An 18935-nucleotide genomic window follows, 5' to 3' on the forward strand; every position below is an offset into this window, starting at 1 on the left:
ACGAAATTGCAAGTTTGCTCAAAGTTCATTTAAAAGGTCATACCTCCTGCAGATAATTAAACACAAATGTAACACAATATTTTACCACCAGTGAGATTTAGCAGTCTGACAATAACAGTAACATTGTTTTCAATTTCATGCCTGCAGTATTTCTTTGAAGTATCCAAGCCCAAGTATGAACTAAAAACCAATGTCTATTTTTACCACCACACTCGGTCCGCAGTTAATGCTAAATAAGTAAATACCATATTCTGATTGGCTAAGAACAATGACCTTAGATTGACCATTTTTTGTAGTGTAAGCTGGCTGCCTGTGTCAGAAACGTGTGTATACGCTATTGAGTTTGTTGTTAATTGATGTTGTTTTAAGTCTTCTCAGCATTAAATTTTGGATGTAAATAAACCTCACTGGTAAGTAATTGTAATATAGAAGGTGTGTTTCTGATAATTAGATACTAGTAAAAAACCCACAATTTAATTAATAAACAATTATTATTTATTAATAACAAATGGAACACTAATTAATAGATATGCTACTGAAAGTTTTTTGTTTTCTTCCTAGTTCATTTAATTATTATTATTTATTTTAATTATTATCTTCTTTTTTTTCTCAACAAAACTGGCCCCTTGTCTGAGAATAAGCCCACCCCATGCTAAGCTCACAATGAGTTGTCTTGGCCCCCTGGGCTTATTTCCGGTCAAATATGGTAAGTGTCTTTCACAGTGTCACGAGTAGATATGCTCATTTGAGGATTGGTTGGTTGTTTTGTGTGTGTGAATGAAGGTGTCCTTTGGGTGTTTGTGTTTTTAATATAAGGTAAAGGACAGGATGGAGCCTAGTGGTAAAGCACTCGTCTGATGTGTAGTCGGTCTAGGATCGATCCCCGTTGATGGACCCATTGGGCTATTTCTCATTCCAGGCAGTGCACTATGACTGGTATATCAAAGATGGTGGCATGCATGTACATGCTAACCTGTCTGTGGGATGGTGCATATAAAAGATCCCTTGCTACTAATGGGAAAATGTAGCAGGTTTCCTCTCTAAGACTTTACATCAAATTACTAAATGTTTGACATTCAGTAGCCAATGATTAACAAATCAGTGAGCTCTAGTGGTGTCGATAAAACCCCTGGTCACGCTATCAAGGATCATCTGGCCAGATCCATGACAGATGAAAACCTCACAGATGACCCCGGATAGTGGTCTATCCGTAGTCCCCAACGGATGCACCACCGTTTAACTACGGTTTTCGACGGATAAACCAAGGATTATTAAGGATAGGGGTTAGTTGACAACAGGGAGCGCTACGGGTCACTAAGGATCGGTACAGTTTAGTACGGACCACAACGGATTGTCACGAATGATGCCGGATCATATCCGTGGCTAACCCGGCATCCTGATCCTTGATAGTGTGACCGGGGCTTAAACAAAACACACTTTTAACTTTTTTGGAACATGTGTGATTACAGAATATGGAGAAAATTTATTGAGAACTCTCGCTGACAAATTAAGAACATAATTAATACAATAATAATGCTGATGATTGGTTCAGTCTTGGGGGGGGGGGGGGGGGGGGGGGGGGGGGGGGATTTTTGGTGGAGGGCTTTTTTTTGGACAAAATTGTTTTATATTGTATATTCAAATACATGTAGATCTGTCATGTTTTAATAAAAATTCTATAAATACATTGATGTTCTTGTTGGTTTGCTTTTTTATAGATGTGTTTAATTTGTACAACCGATGTCTTCATTATTTTCAAGGGCGGGATGTAGCCCAGTGGTAAAGGGCTCACTTGATGCATGGTCGGTTTAGGATCGATGCTTGTCGGTGGCCGCATTGGCCTATTTCTAGTTCCAGCAAGTGCACCACGGCTGGTGTAACAAAGGCTGTGGTATGTACTATTCTGTCTGTGGGATGGTGCATATAAAAGATCCCTTGCTGCTAAATCATAAAGTGTAAAACAGTGCCGTAGAGAGGGTGGGCCAGTGCTGCCCCCCTCCCCTCCCCCATCAAACTTTTTTTTGTTTTTACTGTATTAAATTTTACAAAATTATACATACATGTACATACAGTCTGGTCCCCCCCCCCCCCCCCCCCCCCACCAGTGGTGTAAAATGTATTAGTTGCCATGATGATGGCATTGTGACACCTTTTCCTCCCACTTTCATCTCCATTTTAAAACGTCCTAGAATTAAGAATATCTATAGTTAGGAAGTTTAGAAGTACACCACATGTATGCCCTCGGAATTCTTGTGACTTGTTACTATTGTTGGGAGGGGGTGGGACATAGCCCAGTGGTAAAGCACTTGCTTGATGCACGGTCGGTCTGGGATCGATCCCCGTCGGTGGCCCATTGAGCTATTTCTTGTTCCAGCCAGTGCACCACAACTGGTATATCAAAGGCTGTGGTATGTACTACCCTGTGTGGGATGGTGCATATAACAGATCCCTTGCTGCTAATCAAAAAGAATAGTCCATGAAGTGGCAACAGCGGGTTTCCTCTCAATATCTGTGTAATCCTTAACCATATTTCTGATGCCATATAATCATAGATAAAATGTACTGAGTGTCTTGGTAAATAAATAATTTCTTTCTTTCTCTGTTACCATTTTTAATCATTTATTTTTATATCTCGCCTCATCAGTTCATGCTCTCCTCGACATGCTAATAATGGGTTATATAGGCTGTAGATGAATAAGCACTGATATGTCAAGGGACTGACCCATTAGATTGATCATTCCAGCCAGTGCTCCACAACTGGTGTAACAAAAGCTGTGGTATGTACTATCCTGTCTGTGGGATGGTGCATATAAAAGATCCCTTGCTGCTAATCGAAAAGAGTAGCCCATGAAGTGGCGACAGCGGGTTTCCTCTATATCTGTGTGGTTCTTAACCATATGTCTGATGCCATATGACACCATAAATAAAATGTGTTGAGTGCATCATTAAATAAAACATTTTCTTCCTTCTTCCATTAGATTGAATGAGGTACCTATATATGATTCCATCTTGATGTACATCAGTTGTGCTATGAAACATAATATGAAAACGTTTTGAATATTCACATAAACAGAACTTTATTGATTCTTACATAAAGTGACAATAATATAGCACATGAGACTTGCATATGGACATACATATAGCAAAGCATTTTTCGAAATATTTACACTACTATAGGCAACCTTGGGATCAGAACAGTAGAACACCGAGCTTTTCAGTTGAATACTAAATGAGTGCATGTACATATCAAGAACACCATAACTGACGTTTAGCATTGTGCACATAATATATTGAAAATAATTGTTTTAATTCACATGGTTTCTTACATGGTTGCCATATATATGCTAACAAAAATGATGACTGAAAGAGTAAAATGCCCTATTACCATAAAAACTAACTTTTAGTCTAAAATAATATTTTAATATTTTCCTTTTTTGTACTACATACAAATGCATGTTAGTATTACATGTACTACCGGTATATAAGCATATATGTAATATTTGTCCTTTTGTAAAGTATAGCAATACTACATACAAATGCATGTTAGTATTACATGTACTACCGGTATATAAGCATATGTAATATTTGTCCTTTTGTAAAGTATAGCAATACTACATACAAATGCATGTTAGTATTACATGTACTTCCGGTATATAAGCATATGTAATATTTGTCCTTTTGTAAAGTATAGCAATATAAATGGAAACATCTCCCTATTGTGATCAAAACATCTCCATATTTATATTGTCATTCAGATTCTAACAACAAGAATCTGTCTTACTTCAAATATGTTTATTCTGGCATACTATTTCCGTTTTGGATATATTCATCATCAATTCAGATCGAAATTCTGTTTACCATGGTAGTTTAATCAGCCTTACCTTCCTGGTTATTTTCTAAAATGTAGTAAAGAATAAATTAATGCACAAATGATACTTGCCTATACAATGCTAAAATATACTCATTGCATGCATTAGCAGATAATATATTTATTAAAAAGAGGGGTTTTTCTCTCTCAAAATACCCTAGTGTTCAGACCATATAAAACATACTTAACATGAAACTACATTGTTCAACCTTAAAGTATAATACACAAAGGACCTGTATATTTGTTAAAATACTATTTCATATACCGGGTAATATTGGAACAAAACCAAATTCAACCATTAACTGTAATCGTAAGGGTTAAGAAAAGTGTAGATAAATGTTGACCTGTTTACTAGTAATTCAACACATTCAGTAAAATGTTGATTCAATTATTGTAACAATTACTATATTTATATTTATGCACCAAAAGCTTGTAAAACATATCTGTTTATCCCATGCTTGCCATAGGCTTATGGACACTAATTTTTGTTGGGCTGGATGGCTTTTGCCCAAATTAAATGAAAATACCTGAATTGGGATAACAACAATTATTCACATCGGCATTACAGCTATATAGGGTTGTAAAGAATCACTACGCATTTTTACATGGATTACAACTAATTTTGGGGGTAGAATGATGGAAGTACATGTTTAAAAGGTCTTGGGTTTGGACATTTTGCCCGAATAACTATAATTTTTGCCTAAATTTGAGATTTTTCTCCAGCACTAGCCCCCATATCATACACTTAATGAAGCTCACAATAGCCTAACACTGAGCTAATGATGTGATAAGGGTGTTAATATCTGCAGGAGGGGGTGGGGTGTGTGTATATATTCATACAATTTTTTTCCAAAGTCCATCACTTTCAAAACGTTTTGCAAGCAGTGCCATAGTTTCACATCTATATTCCACACTTATATTTTTTGTTAACCTCACACGGGGGCTCTAAATTGTCATGAATTGCTGACTGAATTGACTGTTAATTTAAAATCATGTTGACCCTGATCACCATGGGTTAGTGTATACTTCTCTGCAACTCCTCACCCTATCCTACCTTCCAGGCCTGTAATAACACATACTAGGGTTATTAAGATTTTAAGCTATTTGTAGAAAAGCCAAGGCTCTACATAAACCTTTCCATACTTTAAAAATTAATCATATAAGGATTGTTTGTCATGTCTTGTGAATACATCGATGTATAACGGTCACAAATTGTATAAAAATGTGTAACTTAGTGAAGTGATTTTATACTAAATTTGTGACGGTTATTCATTGATAAATTAATTTTAAAAAAAAGGGCAAACAATTCGTATAATTACATATAACACAACTTATTTGTTAAAATCACATAGATCAGTTTCTAATATCCTGTTCATGACCTGTTTTAGGCAATGACGTCCCATTTGACATAATGATGTAATTTGCGGAGGTTTTTTGAAGGATAACATTCAGCTGTTTTGGCAACCAACCTCATCCAATCAGAACAGAGTGAATCATATAACAGCGGAAAGTTTTTAATAATATAAATAAATAAAGACCTCTAGCTGATGTAATGTTAACCTATTCACGTATTCAACTTATTGTTGAATTGGTGCATATGTAATGATACTAAAAATTGATAGCACTGAGACCATGGGTAGCTGGAGTAGGTGCTCCGAGGCCTGGGCTCAAAGAAGGGGGCCCCTGCCCTTCGAAGGGGGTCTATGACTCCACCAGCTTGCATGTATGTTTGCTCCAACCTCTTTCCCTCAATGCCTATATAAGTAGCCCAACCTGGCTCTTGACAGTTCTATTTGGCTTTAATCCAACGGAACATTTGCAAATTCAATAGCATCAAAACCAACCCTCTCCCGCTACAGACCATCATCAGGCTGCTTGTGCTCCTTTGCACATGCCAACACGGGCGACCCCATCTCCCACCCACCCCAAACCTTTTCCTGTCCTGCAAAAGTTGACACCTGCACGCATGACAGGCGTGTGCTACAACAGCTTGTTCTGAATGTGCACGTTAAACCCTATGACCTGACCTGCTCTCGACCGCCTTTCCAAATATGCAGTATTGTAAGAAAAGTGCATGCAAACGTAAAAATACTGCAAATTCAGATAATGAAGATATAAGCCACAATTTAGGTGAACCTAGAACAAATTGTGTCATGACGTCATAGGTACATCATAGAATATTTTTAACAAGATATTTTGATTCTTTGATATATATATATATATATAAATATATATATATATAAATATATATATATATATATATATATATATATATATATATATATATATATATATATATATATATATAATAATTCAAATGAAGCTTGTTATTGGTGTGCCGCTAGAGTGCTCTATACTGTTACAGTAGAGCGGTTACACGTATAATTATACATGTATATATATATATATATATATATATATATATATATATATATATATCATATTTCTATCTAATAATACATTTATGGGTCTAAAATTAACTGTTTAGGAGATTTGGGATTTAGTAGATTACTTATGCTAATTAGCACCATTTCCCAGTATCTGATTTTGGCAGATTTTGAATATAATGTTAAGTGGGGTCATCTTAAAAATATAAAACCAAAAAACCCTTCTGTTTCAGTTTGTTCTAGGTTTAGTCATAGTTTTACTGGACTAATGTGTCAAGACAGATATAGAGTATAGACTGGCATGTAGGGTCTCCATGAGTACTTGAGTACTCGGACACGGGTTGAGTCTAGCAAGACTCCAGTCTGTTCACAGGACTCGAGTACCCGTACAAGGTGGAATACAATTAATCAACTATAATACAATGGACAGTGTAGGACAATAATTTCAGCAATAGATAATCAACAATATAAGTTACACAATAATTATTTGATGATCATGGTCTAGTTTCTCTTTTTAAACTGGCCGTCCATTCATCACAACACTGATCATTTTCTAAACGGTTTCTAAGTGCAATACAATGGCATGATTTGGCATCCATGTTAAAGGGTAGAATTAAGATGCATAGTGCTATTTTACTTTATTCCTTAGTCTCATTATCATCCAGTGTAAGTGTCGGGTACTCGGGTCCGGGTTGAGTTTGACCCTCGAGTACTCAAGTCCAATATTTTAGACTCGTGGAGGCCCTACTGGCAATTAGGATGATAGATGTGGAACAAAAAACCCATGGACAACATGTAAAGCAGTACAAATGATACCATATATACTAAAACAAGCTGACATACACACTGGATACATGTAAAGCAATACAAATTACAATGGATGATAAGACATAAAATATGTAGATGGTTATAGCAGTTTAAATGGTGAAACTGGAAAAATTAATCAGCAGTGTAAATAATATTAGTTGCAAGTTGAACTAAACACTCATTTTTCTATGAGACCGTAAATTTAGTGAGTTTAAAAAATTACCCAATTTATAAAAATGCAGGTTTTATTGCTTTAAAAGTGGCACAATTTACTTATAGTTATAATCCATCTTTACTAATAAATCAGTAATTGTATACACTTTTGGATAAAACAAGAATTACATTAATTTATGCCAGTGTTTGACTTGATTCACCAATACCAGGTGGTTCAGTGGGTTATTTCGTAATACATGCTTTACTTAAACTGGTGACAAGCTACTGATTAATTTTGCTTTACCATGTGCAAAAACATAATATGCTTGTTAGCACTGAATAATGCTCAAGCCAATCACATTGGACAATATACACTGAAAATTAAGACTTCTACATTAGTCTTTAAAACAAAAATAGTCTTTCTACAACTTTGTTGTCTCTCTCTCTCTCTTTCTTTCTCAACAAGCACCAACTTTTTCTTCACATTTCCTTTATTTGAACTGCAGTTATATATGAACCTTACACACACTGCAATAGTGTGACCTTTATGAATTGTAAATCCGTTGAATTAAACTTTAAAGTTGTGCAGAAACACTTTACCTGATTGGCTACAATTTTAGCCAATCAGCAATTGTTTATTATTAGCAATCCAAAGAATTGTTATCAGGGAAACCACCTTTAAAAAGCAAACATCCATTGAGAGTACTAACAGTTAAAATGTTCAGATGTTTTATATATCGGTGCACAACACTTAAAATTATTTCCTTGTGATAAATTCTCCTTTGAGGAAACGTAATACAAAGAAAAATGCACACTTAAGCAGGAATCTGATGTTGTTCCACCATAAAGAATCAGTCTGTAGAGTCGATTTGTGCGAGCCAGCCTGCTTTGAGCAGGGCACACACTAACATGTAAAGTAATTAATACATCCAACTACATCATACTTCATGTCGTGAGTATTCAGCTAAGTTCGCTCTTTGATTTAAAATACCCAATATTCACGTCGTGAAAAAACGCCGTACTTTTGGTGTAAGGAGTTTGAAGAACGATTCAGGAAACATTTTGTGAGACACATTGGCATACTTGAAATATGTGGGCGGCTCTGCAATTACTTCCAATAACACATCCAAAAGTTTTCTGTCCTGAAAAAACACAAAATTTTCCATCTTTAAGTCAAAGGAACAGCCGACTCATAATCAGGGAGGTTGGGATGTGGAATCTGCACAATTTACACTTTCGAGGTTGAGGTGGGGGTTTTTTCCCTTGTCAAATCAATCATTTGAATTTGATATCTCTGACATTTTAAAATTGTAAATTTGTTTCCAAATAAAAGGCATATACAACATCTGAACCACACCCTTGCCCCCCCCCCCCCCCCCAACCTCCTTCAGCTCTATATGCTCCTCAATGAAACCCTTTGAGTTTCAGATATGTATTAACTACAGTAAACCTCTCAAAACCGGACCCTATGTAAACTGGAATTCCCCCCCAGAACTGATATTTTTCATTGTCCCTTTTTAAATATCTGTGCAGAAGAGAACCTCTATAAACCGGATACCTCTTAAAACAGGAATTTTTACTTGGTCCCGAGGGTGTTCGGTTTAGGGGAGTTTCACTGTACTGTTAATAAAGTCTCATAATCAATCAGCTGGCTGCTAGTTGGATTAACCTTACTACTTACTTTAAATATCTGCTGTTGGTGGTATGAATTGTAGAGTCTTCCATCCCCAACAATATCATCAATCAGTGACTGGTATTCCTCTGAAACATTCAAAAACAATATATATTTATTATAATTACCTAAAGTAATATGTCCATCTTTAGTATGACACAAATTCAAATGAAGACTGGCATATTTAAAAAGTACATGTTATCTTTGCAGTAATACCATTAAAATGTTTAACTGTATGAAAACTAGATGAGATCTTGAACATCAAATTTTAAAATATACAGGAGACCATTCATGAACATACAAACTGTACACTGTTAGGGGGAGGGGTGTTTTAAAATTATAAAACAAATTTAGGAATGGGAAAGAATAGATAAAAAAAAAAGTACTCTTTGTATAACTTAAGAGATGTAAACAGTTTCTTGGTGTGTATATTCTTAAATGACTAATGATCACAACCTTCAGTATCCACCTTAGTTCTGAAACTGCAGTGTTGTGTACATGTGAAGTAGATTTCAGTAACAACATTAAGCTAATGAAGAAACATATCAACTGAACGTATTCTCACCATTATAAGTAACAAAGGGAATAGAAAAGCCAGCGGCTGTGTTATTGGCATCCGACTTGAACTGAATCCACAGTTTCTTCGATCTCGCAGTAAATGCAATTGGTCTGTCTCGACTCTTACAGGTTTCAAAAGTTGTCAAACTGTATGGTGACTCTGTAATATCATTCATCAAATATCAGACATTATACTCTATTATTAACAAATCCAGTAAAGTACACTTATAATGAACATGATTAGAACGAACTACTGCATAGAACAAACTGATCGTAAAGTTCCATTTTATCTCCCTATACATTAATAACCAACTTATCCATATGTGTACAATAATCTACTGCTATAACGAACTAACTATCATGGTCCCCAGCAGTTCATTATGAGAGTATTTTACTGTAATGTAACAATGATTCCAAGATCAAATTATTGGATTTAAACATATTTTTATTTCCATCAAGTCATTATGTATTTGTAACCACATGATAAAGATATTGCTATTTTAATCGTTAAAATTTTTAACAAAGGATAAAACTAGAATGAGGGAAAAAAGTTAATTTTTTAATTAATTTGATATTTTACTCCTACAATTTAATGCATTAATACAGAATTATATTTACCATGGCTGTATTTCAAAGAAAATATTGTTTGTTACAAGGATGTGCAACATTTTGGCAATAGCTACATGTATGCTGCCTTCATCAAGGAAGGACGGAAATGGTTTATTTAACAATGCACTCAACACATTTTATATACAGTTATATGGCATCGGATCCTTAATCAAGGGAGAATGATTCTATTATAATAATATTACAGCTTGGCTATACTTCTGAAACATTGGACATTAATTGTAACAGTTATGAAAATATTGAACATGTTTTTATTTTGTTAAATTTTTGTAAATAAAACCTCACTTGATTTTCTCATGACGAGCACATCTCCACATTTGTCATCCTCCCTCAGGTAAATCTCTGGGATGATGATTAGAATTCGTCTTCGCTTCTCTGGTTTGATTTTCCACGTGCACCGCATGTTCACTGGGTAATTACCAGGGTAGTTGGGGGTCTCGATCACCCCTTGATACCGCCCTTGGTACCACCGGCAGGATCGGTCTGAAACATATGAATTTTTTCTTTTCAATGTTCATTTGTATAAAATACTGTAATCTGAATAAAAGAATCATTCATATCTATTTATGTGGAATAAGGCTATTCCATCCAAGAGTACATATTGATTATTAGGGATATAAGGCTGATGTCATTATTGTATAGCTAGGGATGGAAGAATGAGTCACGTCTCCATCCCTCTCTCCCACCTCTCTCTCTCCTCTCTCTCTCTCTCTCTCTCTCTCTCTCTCTCTCTCTCTCTCTCTCTCTCTCTCTCTCTCTCTCTCTCTGCATCTTAGTCACTGTGTCTCTCTTTCTCTCTTTGCCTTTGTCTCCTCCTTCTCTCTCTGTCTTTAAGTATCTTTCTCTTTCTCTCTCTCTGTCTTTAAGTATCTTTCTCTGTCTTTCTCTCTGTATGTCTTTGTGTCTCTTTTTGTTTCTCTCTATCTCTGTCTCATTTCATTTAATGTCTGCTGATTAAACAATATACTGGTGGTAGAGACTGGAAAGAGTTAAACAAAGCACTCCTTTCCTTTAGACAATCTACCGTTCTGTAACCTACCCTTGCAGTCCTCGCTGCTGGTGGATGACTCCTGGTCAGTGGTGGTGTCCCCTGGACAAGCGTTACAGAAATTGTAGCCTGTCTTCGACTGGTAGGTTCCAATGGGACACTTCACACATCGTCTCTCTGTCGTGCTGTAGTAGCTACCCGGTATGCAGACCTCTGTAAGAGTTTATCATAATATACTCAATAAAATTAATTAAAGGCAAGTAAATGTTTTTGGTTAGTTTTTGCTAAGGTTATATTATGTTAGAAAGTTTTCATCACTGATGCTTTCTAAATGGTGTCTTGAGTAAATTATGACCAGTGATGTACACCAGAATCATATTTTTAACTATATATGAAGTAAAATGCTGAAAATATCTTCTGGCCCTATTTTATTGAGAATAATAAGATTTTCATTAAAAAAAACAAGAGCAGGAATACTTTTTTATTAGGCACAGAAATCTCAAATTCCATAATAATTCCAGGTTTTTTTATCTTTGTATTAGTTTTATGAATTTCCAGACACCTAGATTATGAGAAATATTTTTTTAAATATGCTTCCTTTATAAGACTGTACTCTAATTTATCGCACTACAATTAGTTAAGTTCAGCTAATGTAGTATTCAACAGCTCACTGAATGCTTGTAATGATGGGTGTATAACATTTCGTCGCTTTGGGTAGTCACAAACATTATTAATTATGTCAATATGTTTGGGGTTTTTGCCACTTTGTCATAGTCATGACAGTTTAAGATTCTCACCTGATATTGCACAACCCTGGAAGTTGGTTGTTGCTAGGGAGTGGGTTCTCATACCGGCACCACATGGCATACAAGATGTCCGCCCATATTCTGGCTGGTATGATCCAATGCCACATGGTTGACAAGGCTTTGACCCATTTTCAGAGTAAAATCCAGGATCACAGAGCTCTGAAAGTAAATTGTACTCATTCAACAGGGCCATACCAAGGGAATGAAACAAGGTTACAGCTGTTCCTCTTCCCACTGAAGTGCCCTTTTAGTTCGTAAGTGCACCTTTCGTACAGCTGGAGAAGACTCTCCATTATTGAGTCCGATTCTTCCTAACTACACCCCCCACCCCTTTCAGTTATTCTAGTTTAGGCAGGGCCCTGTTCAGCCATTGTGGTGAGCATGCCATATACATTGTATATATAATGATTAATCCTAACAACAAATGGTAATGAGCTATTTATACTCCTACATGCTTATTATATACTCCTATATATATTATATATCTTAGATCCACATTTGAATATGTTATAAAACATTTAAAGTCCAGATTAGTGTAATTTGACATCTTGAGACTTTAATGTTATGGTAACGCATACAAATTGCATGCATGTGAAGTGATTAATAATTTGAATTTAAACTCCAAAGTTGTATAACCATGGGCCCAGTTCTCTTATCATTTTAAAGTGGGAGATGGCGGTGCATGGCATGTTGACCGTGATCATATTCCAAGTTACTATATTTTGTTCCAAAATTTGCTTCTTATTTTTTTAAATTACAAAGGGAAATAATTTACATTATCTTCAAGGCTTGAAATTCATGTTGTTGATTGGGAAGCAGTCTTTGCTTCCCAGATTTTAATTGGGAGGCAAATGTTTGAAACTGATATGCAGTTCTAGAGCACAGGTATTGCTATCATTTTACACTGTGGCCATGATTGTAACTAGCATGGTCGATGATAGTGTAAATCATTTTTGTGGTTTTTAGTCATGCAACTTGGAACTTCTCGACTGATTCTGTCAATAAATAAGCGTAAGTTCAACCAGTAGTTTTTTGCTAACATGTGCTAGACTAGTTTTTACACTACATGTTAAACTGAATGACCACTCCGAGAACTAGTCTAAATTGTTCACGACGTTTGTATCACTCACTGTCGCTGAACTCTGATTTGAAAAACCGTAATCGGCCGATGTGATCCGAACGAGTTTTGAGAATGTTGTTGGTAGATAATTCTTCCATTATTGGTGTGTGTAGTAATGTAAAATTGCTGTGTCCACAATGTCGGTACAAATGTAGTAATGTTTTAAAATATTTCAAGTTTTTCAATTAAAATGTGAATCAAGAATTCTGGGATATACTGGAAACAATTTTTAGAAATAAGATGGAAAGTAAAAGCTGCTTGTAAAACGGATTACTGGAAAGTAAAATGTGCGGTTTGAGTGGCAATTTCCGCCTGCCAAATTGGAGCTTTGATATTTTGGAGTTACCTGAACATTCCGCTGTGTTTTTAGCACCGGTGACGCCCATTCCTGGCTGTCTGTGTGGACATTCCTTACATGACAGTTTGCCCTCCTGATCCTGGTACGTTCCAGCATGGCACAGTTCACATTTCTCTGACACCCCATTAAAATAGGTTCCAACACTGCATGAAACTGCAAAATATTACAAGACATTATGAAGTAAAAATATGTACATATACAATAATAACAAATTCATGGACAAATATTACATTTCTGAAATATGGATTTCTCTCTCATACAACAGAAATGAATCCATAATATTGTGAAAATGGGGGCTGAGACAGGTGCTGACTGGGATGTCTGCACTAAGAATGAGGACAACAGTCCAGGCCCCATTCCATGAATCGATCTTAGCCCTAAGATCAACTTAAGTGCATAAGGTAGCTAAGTGCCTAAGGTAATCTTAGGGCTAACATCGCTTCGTGGAACGGGGCCCAGGAATATTTTGGAATATGGTGAAGTTTAAATTGTCATTTAATGCAGGTATTCCCCACCCCTAAATTTGCCCCAGTAAAAGAATTATGGATAAAACTAAACATTTTCTGGTGTCAGTACTTTCCCTTTGTTTATTGGTTAATGGTAATCCTTCAGCTGCAGCTATATAGAAGTATTTACCACTGTATAGTATAATACTATCAGGGCCTATAATTAATTTCACTTGAATTTGTGTAGTAATTTAATGGCTAACTGATTTTTTAACCAGCATACGTGTAGTTTAGGTCAATAAATAATATTTAATATATCAATAACTATACACATCACAATGTACCATTACTCTTCTTACCACATATTTTGTTGATGAGGACGTTTCCTGGACGACAAGCCACTTCAATGGATTTTTCAGGTTTAAAAGATCTTTTTAAAACCTCATACTGGTTACCCTCAAACCTGTCAAAATTTTAAAATATTATCAATTTGCATTAAATCTAATGAACGAGGTTTTGCAATGGAACTGTAGTAACCAATAAGAAAATCAAAGTATTACAAACTTGGTACTGTAAACCAGAAAAGCGATGCATGCAAATACATGTAACTTTTGAGTTGTTCACACCCAACGTCAAGTCGCAAAATTTATATGCAAGCATTATTTTTATTTCAGATGTGCATCACAGATACTAAAATTTACACCTCATGAACATGCATGCACTAAAGTGCATACATATAAATAAAAAACATTTCACAATATTAAACTGGTTTACATCACTGCACACTTATGAATGCAAGTCCAAAATCCCATGATTTTTAACGTTAAGTGCAAGTAACAAAGTTAATTGTTCTAGATCACCTACTTGACAAAGAATTTTTCTCTCTTGATGGAGCGTTTCAGAGTTCTGAAAGCTTTCCTCAATTTCCTCTGTGTTCTTTTGGTCATACAGTCAGAATTACAACGACCTGAGAAAAACAAAGAACAGACAAATTAAAACATATATAGCCTATGTTTTACCATGATTTTCTGTGAATCCATACAGAAATGGAGTGATAAGTAGCTCAGTGGTGAAGCATTTTTCTGATGTGTGATGGGGATTGTTAAATGATTCATTCTTGATGGAGTCGGGGGGGGGGGGGGGGGGGGGGGGGGTTCCCCCTTCCCAACCAGTGTGTCAAACAACAAGTACATCAAATGCTCTAATATGTACTCTTGGTTGACATCCCATTAAATAATATATTATGATACGTATTGTGATACATGCAATCTATATAGCAAAATTATCATAATACCCATCACTAGTAAAGACATTACTATCTTTAGGGAGGGACTGACCAACAAAGAAAAAAGCAAGCTTGGGCCTCAAGATTGCAAAATTAGAGCAATATATAAGAAAACTTACTGCTTCAGGAGGCCCAGAACTCTAAATATCTCAATCTCTGCCGGGTCAACCCTATATTAATATCTTTTCTAGAATGATAAAATTTGTGAAACCATTTTGATGACTGACCTGATGGCTTCTTGGAGTTCATCTGTAGTTCGAACTCAGTGGTGATCAGAGTCTTGTGTGTTCCGCGGACGTGACGCTGGAATTTCTTTCTCCTGGAACCACACTTCATGTCCAAATAGTTCACATGACACTTCTTCGTGCATTTGTATTTCTTTTGTTCTGAAATGTTTTAAAGTTATAATATACAATGTAGATGAGTGGTTTTGCATTATAGTCATCATTCTCATCATCATCAACACCAATATCCAATTTAGATCCAAGCACATCACTGACTTCAGTGGTATAGCAGTTCAACCACTGGCATCCCTGTACTGGAATTGGTTATAAAAGCAAGGGAGTTTTAAGGCTATATACACTGATTTTTCTTTTGATAGCCATTAAAGGCCCTGTTCTAGCAGACATCTTAGAAAGCTGAGGTCCATCCATGACTAAGACATATGTTCTAATATCGGCATGAAAACAATTGTAAATTGAAATGAAAATCAAGCACATTGTCCCAGGCATACGATTTCATTTAAAAAGTTAATGTACAGAGAAATCTTATTGCTATCATGTTCAATACTTTCAGACAACAGGCCTGCACCCAGGCTAGTGTGCATGAGTTGCACATTCATCCCCAACCCATGGACCAACAAGGTGTACTTTTAAAAAAAGGATTTACAACTGTTGACAAAGTTAACACTCACGGAAGTCCTTTTTCAAATTACACCCACAAAGAAAGTCCTTCATACAAGCTGGAAGGGATGTATACAGGATTTGATAGTGATGGTGTACACATGAATACACTGCTCTGAAATCAGTCTATTTTTGTTAGCTTTTTTTTTTTTGAAGTGGAACGAAGAATAAGATTGGTTATTTAAAATTTTCATGGGCTCTGTATGCACCAACTGACCCACCCCAAAAACATACACCCACAACCACACACTCACATACACACACTTCAGCCCCAAGTTCAGCCAGAAAACGTTTCACTAATGTTCGCAAACTATTTGATTGGTTGCTGACGTGGCCATTTGGTTTAACGTAAAGTGCATAAACCAGTTTAGCGTACGTTTTTCTGTTTGGTCTGGCTGAACTCGGCCCAGGTAAGGGCCTGTACTCCAACCATTTAGCAGAAGATTATGATGATGTTCGTTGCTTCTCTATTCATGGATCTCTGGGGGTCTTAATTCACAAAACCTTCTTAACTAACATCGAATTGGCATTGCAAGGAATGCATCAGTCTCAAAGTCCAGTGTTAACAAAATGAACCATGAGTGACAAAGGAATGAGGGTTTATTTACTCGAAAGTTGTTTTTTATTTACCATTGAGTACTTGTGTTAGGTTTGACATCAGATACTGCACAGCACTCTTGTGGAAATGACACTTCTTGTCCATGACAAACACAAATGTAGCTTTCCTTCTAAAGCTGGGGGGAAACGATTTTTCTACAAAAGAAAACAACAATACGGTCAGTACGGTATATGCTTACCATAACAGAATGTAAATAACATTAATCCTCTCTTGTTTTTTAAATCATCACAGATGGTTTTTTGTGGAACTTTAACTTCATTAAAATAGGAATAGCATACCATCATACAAAGTGTTTTTGTAATGGATATGTCAATGGGGAATGAAGGAAAAACAGACGCTATGCAAAACTCATCAAATCTATCCAATATTGACCAAAATAAACTAGTTTCAACCCCTGAAAATTGACACTATGTTTAGTTAATCTACAAACCTATAACACATTTGGATAAAGTTACAAATGAGTGAAACATGAGTGTGACTTTGAAATGGTGAAATACCCTCTAAAAATAGACTAAAACTCAACTCCCTAACTGTTACTTCTCAGACACACATACATTTAAAAAAATATTAAAAATGGATTTTGTGATATTAAAAAGACCAGGATGACCAAAAACACTTCGAATGTATGAAAATTGATAATCTAAACAATAAAATCTAAGCAAAGTATGATTTAACTTAACAAAAACGGTTATAATAGTCAAAAATATGCGTTAGTGTTTAAAAAGAAGGGTATGTCTCTTTAATTGTGTCAAAATACAATAAATATTTACTAGAATTTGCAGGGTTTTGTTCTCTTAAATTAAAAAAAAAAAAGAAATTAATTAAAATCCAACAGTCAAAAGAGTATCTGTATACCATGTATATAACATCAAGTATCCACATTTCTACACTGGTGATGTAACATTATCACATCGAAGGCATCAGAAGATAACAGCAACAATGGGGGGGGGGGGGGGGGTGGAGAGGACAGCTATAGTATCAGCTCCGAGAACAATGCATTATCTTCAGAGTTGGAGGGCCAGTGCCCCCCGTCCCCCCACTTTCCATTCCTATGCAAGTCCTATAGGAACTTCCACTCCAGGACTAAAAAGTACATGCTTTTCCTACTCTGTATAAATAAAGGTTAAAATGTGGCTTGTGCCCCCTTCCCCTCCCCCGACTCCACATATTGTTCTTATGAGCCTGCTATGCATATTGAGCACAAAGAATCTCACCTGAACACATTGGCATGGTCATGTTCTCTCGTTCAAATGTCCACTTGAAGTGGTTACTGGGTCCACACGTTAGATCATACTGCTGTCCACTGATGGGCACGGAGAATTGTGCTGGTCTGTTACAAGCTAACACACACTGCCGCTCCCCACCACTAACAGTCTGACATTTCAACGAGGCCTTTGCAGGAACTTTCAGTGGGATGCACGTATTGACAGCTGAAATGTATTAAGTGGCAAAGAATATAGTTTCCATCAAACACATACAGTGAAACCTTTCAAAACCGGACCCTTTGTAAACCGGAATTCTCTCAAAACCAGATGCTTTACAGAGTCCCTTTCTAAAAGCTGAGACAGAACTTAACCTCTCCAAACCGGATCAATCTTAAAACCAGACATTTGCATGGTCCCAAGGGTGTTCGGTTTAGAGGGGTTTCACTGTATAATACAAATTACCAAAATGTATATATGTACATGTATATACAGGAAATGTTTTGTCAAATTTTGAACAACATTTCTAGTCAATTGATAATTGATTAGCAACTTCTGTTTAATGTTTTAAAATTGCATAGCAATCTTTGAAACCTGTTTAGCAAATTTTTGTACATGTATAGTGTATATGTGAGAAATAACTACCAAAAATATTAACATCTGTTCATGTTAGCTAGGCAGTGTCATATCTGTGTACAATATAAAGTCCATGAGATATATTTATACAAATTGTGGACAGGTCTACAAAACCGTTAGAGATTTTCAAGATAAAAAAAAGAAAAACAGTTAAAACATATGTTTTAGAACTTTTGACAGAAATTCATTGGATACCATTGTGGTCCATGCAGACAAAATATAAAATATAATTGGTGTTAAAGATTATATACACATACTGACAAATAAAAAAAGATACCCACAGATGCAGTCTTTCTGGTTTGGGTGGAGTTTGAATCCCGGTCTACAGGAACACTTGAACGAACCGAGTGTGTTGTGACACATTTGGTGACATCCTCCATTGTTCATGGAGCACTCGTTCACGTCTGAAACAAAAAATAAAAACATTATCAATAAGTAAAATTTATCAAAGTCTTTTACTCATAAAGCTTTCACAAATATAACACAGTTTTATAAAGTTTA

At 35.8% G+C, this 18935-nt stretch overlaps 1 protein-coding gene across 1 annotated transcript in view; it reads right to left on the minus strand.

Moving 5' to 3' along the window:
- Nucleotides 1-6344: 6344 nt before the first annotated feature.
- Nucleotides 6345-18935, minus strand: part of LOC121381571 (signal peptide, CUB and EGF-like domain-containing protein 1) — a 96533-nt gene continuing 83942 nt past the window's right edge. The window contains exons 11-23 of the mRNA XM_041510902.1: nucleotides 18716-18838; nucleotides 17811-18026; nucleotides 16608-16730; nucleotides 15303-15461; nucleotides 14655-14757; nucleotides 14150-14253; nucleotides 13333-13497; nucleotides 11858-12025; nucleotides 11112-11273; nucleotides 10358-10555; nucleotides 9453-9605; nucleotides 8897-8976; nucleotides 6345-8357 (exon numbers count right to left, since the gene is read on the minus strand). Coding sequence (XP_041366836.1) covers nucleotides 8214-8357; nucleotides 8897-8976; nucleotides 9453-9605; nucleotides 10358-10555; nucleotides 11112-11273; nucleotides 11858-12025; nucleotides 13333-13497; nucleotides 14150-14253; nucleotides 14655-14757; nucleotides 15303-15461; nucleotides 16608-16730; nucleotides 17811-18026; nucleotides 18716-18838 — 1898 coding nt within the window. The 3' untranslated portion in view covers nucleotides 6345-8213. The remainder of the gene's footprint in view (nucleotides 8358-8896; nucleotides 8977-9452; nucleotides 9606-10357; nucleotides 10556-11111; nucleotides 11274-11857; nucleotides 12026-13332; nucleotides 13498-14149; nucleotides 14254-14654; nucleotides 14758-15302; nucleotides 15462-16607; nucleotides 16731-17810; nucleotides 18027-18715; nucleotides 18839-18935) is intronic.

The sequence above is a fragment of the Gigantopelta aegis genome, chromosome 9 (genome assembly GCF_016097555.1).
Source record: "Gigantopelta aegis isolate Gae_Host chromosome 9, Gae_host_genome, whole genome shotgun sequence".
Lineage (NCBI taxonomy): Eukaryota > Metazoa > Mollusca > Gastropoda > Neomphalida > Peltospiridae > Gigantopelta > Gigantopelta aegis.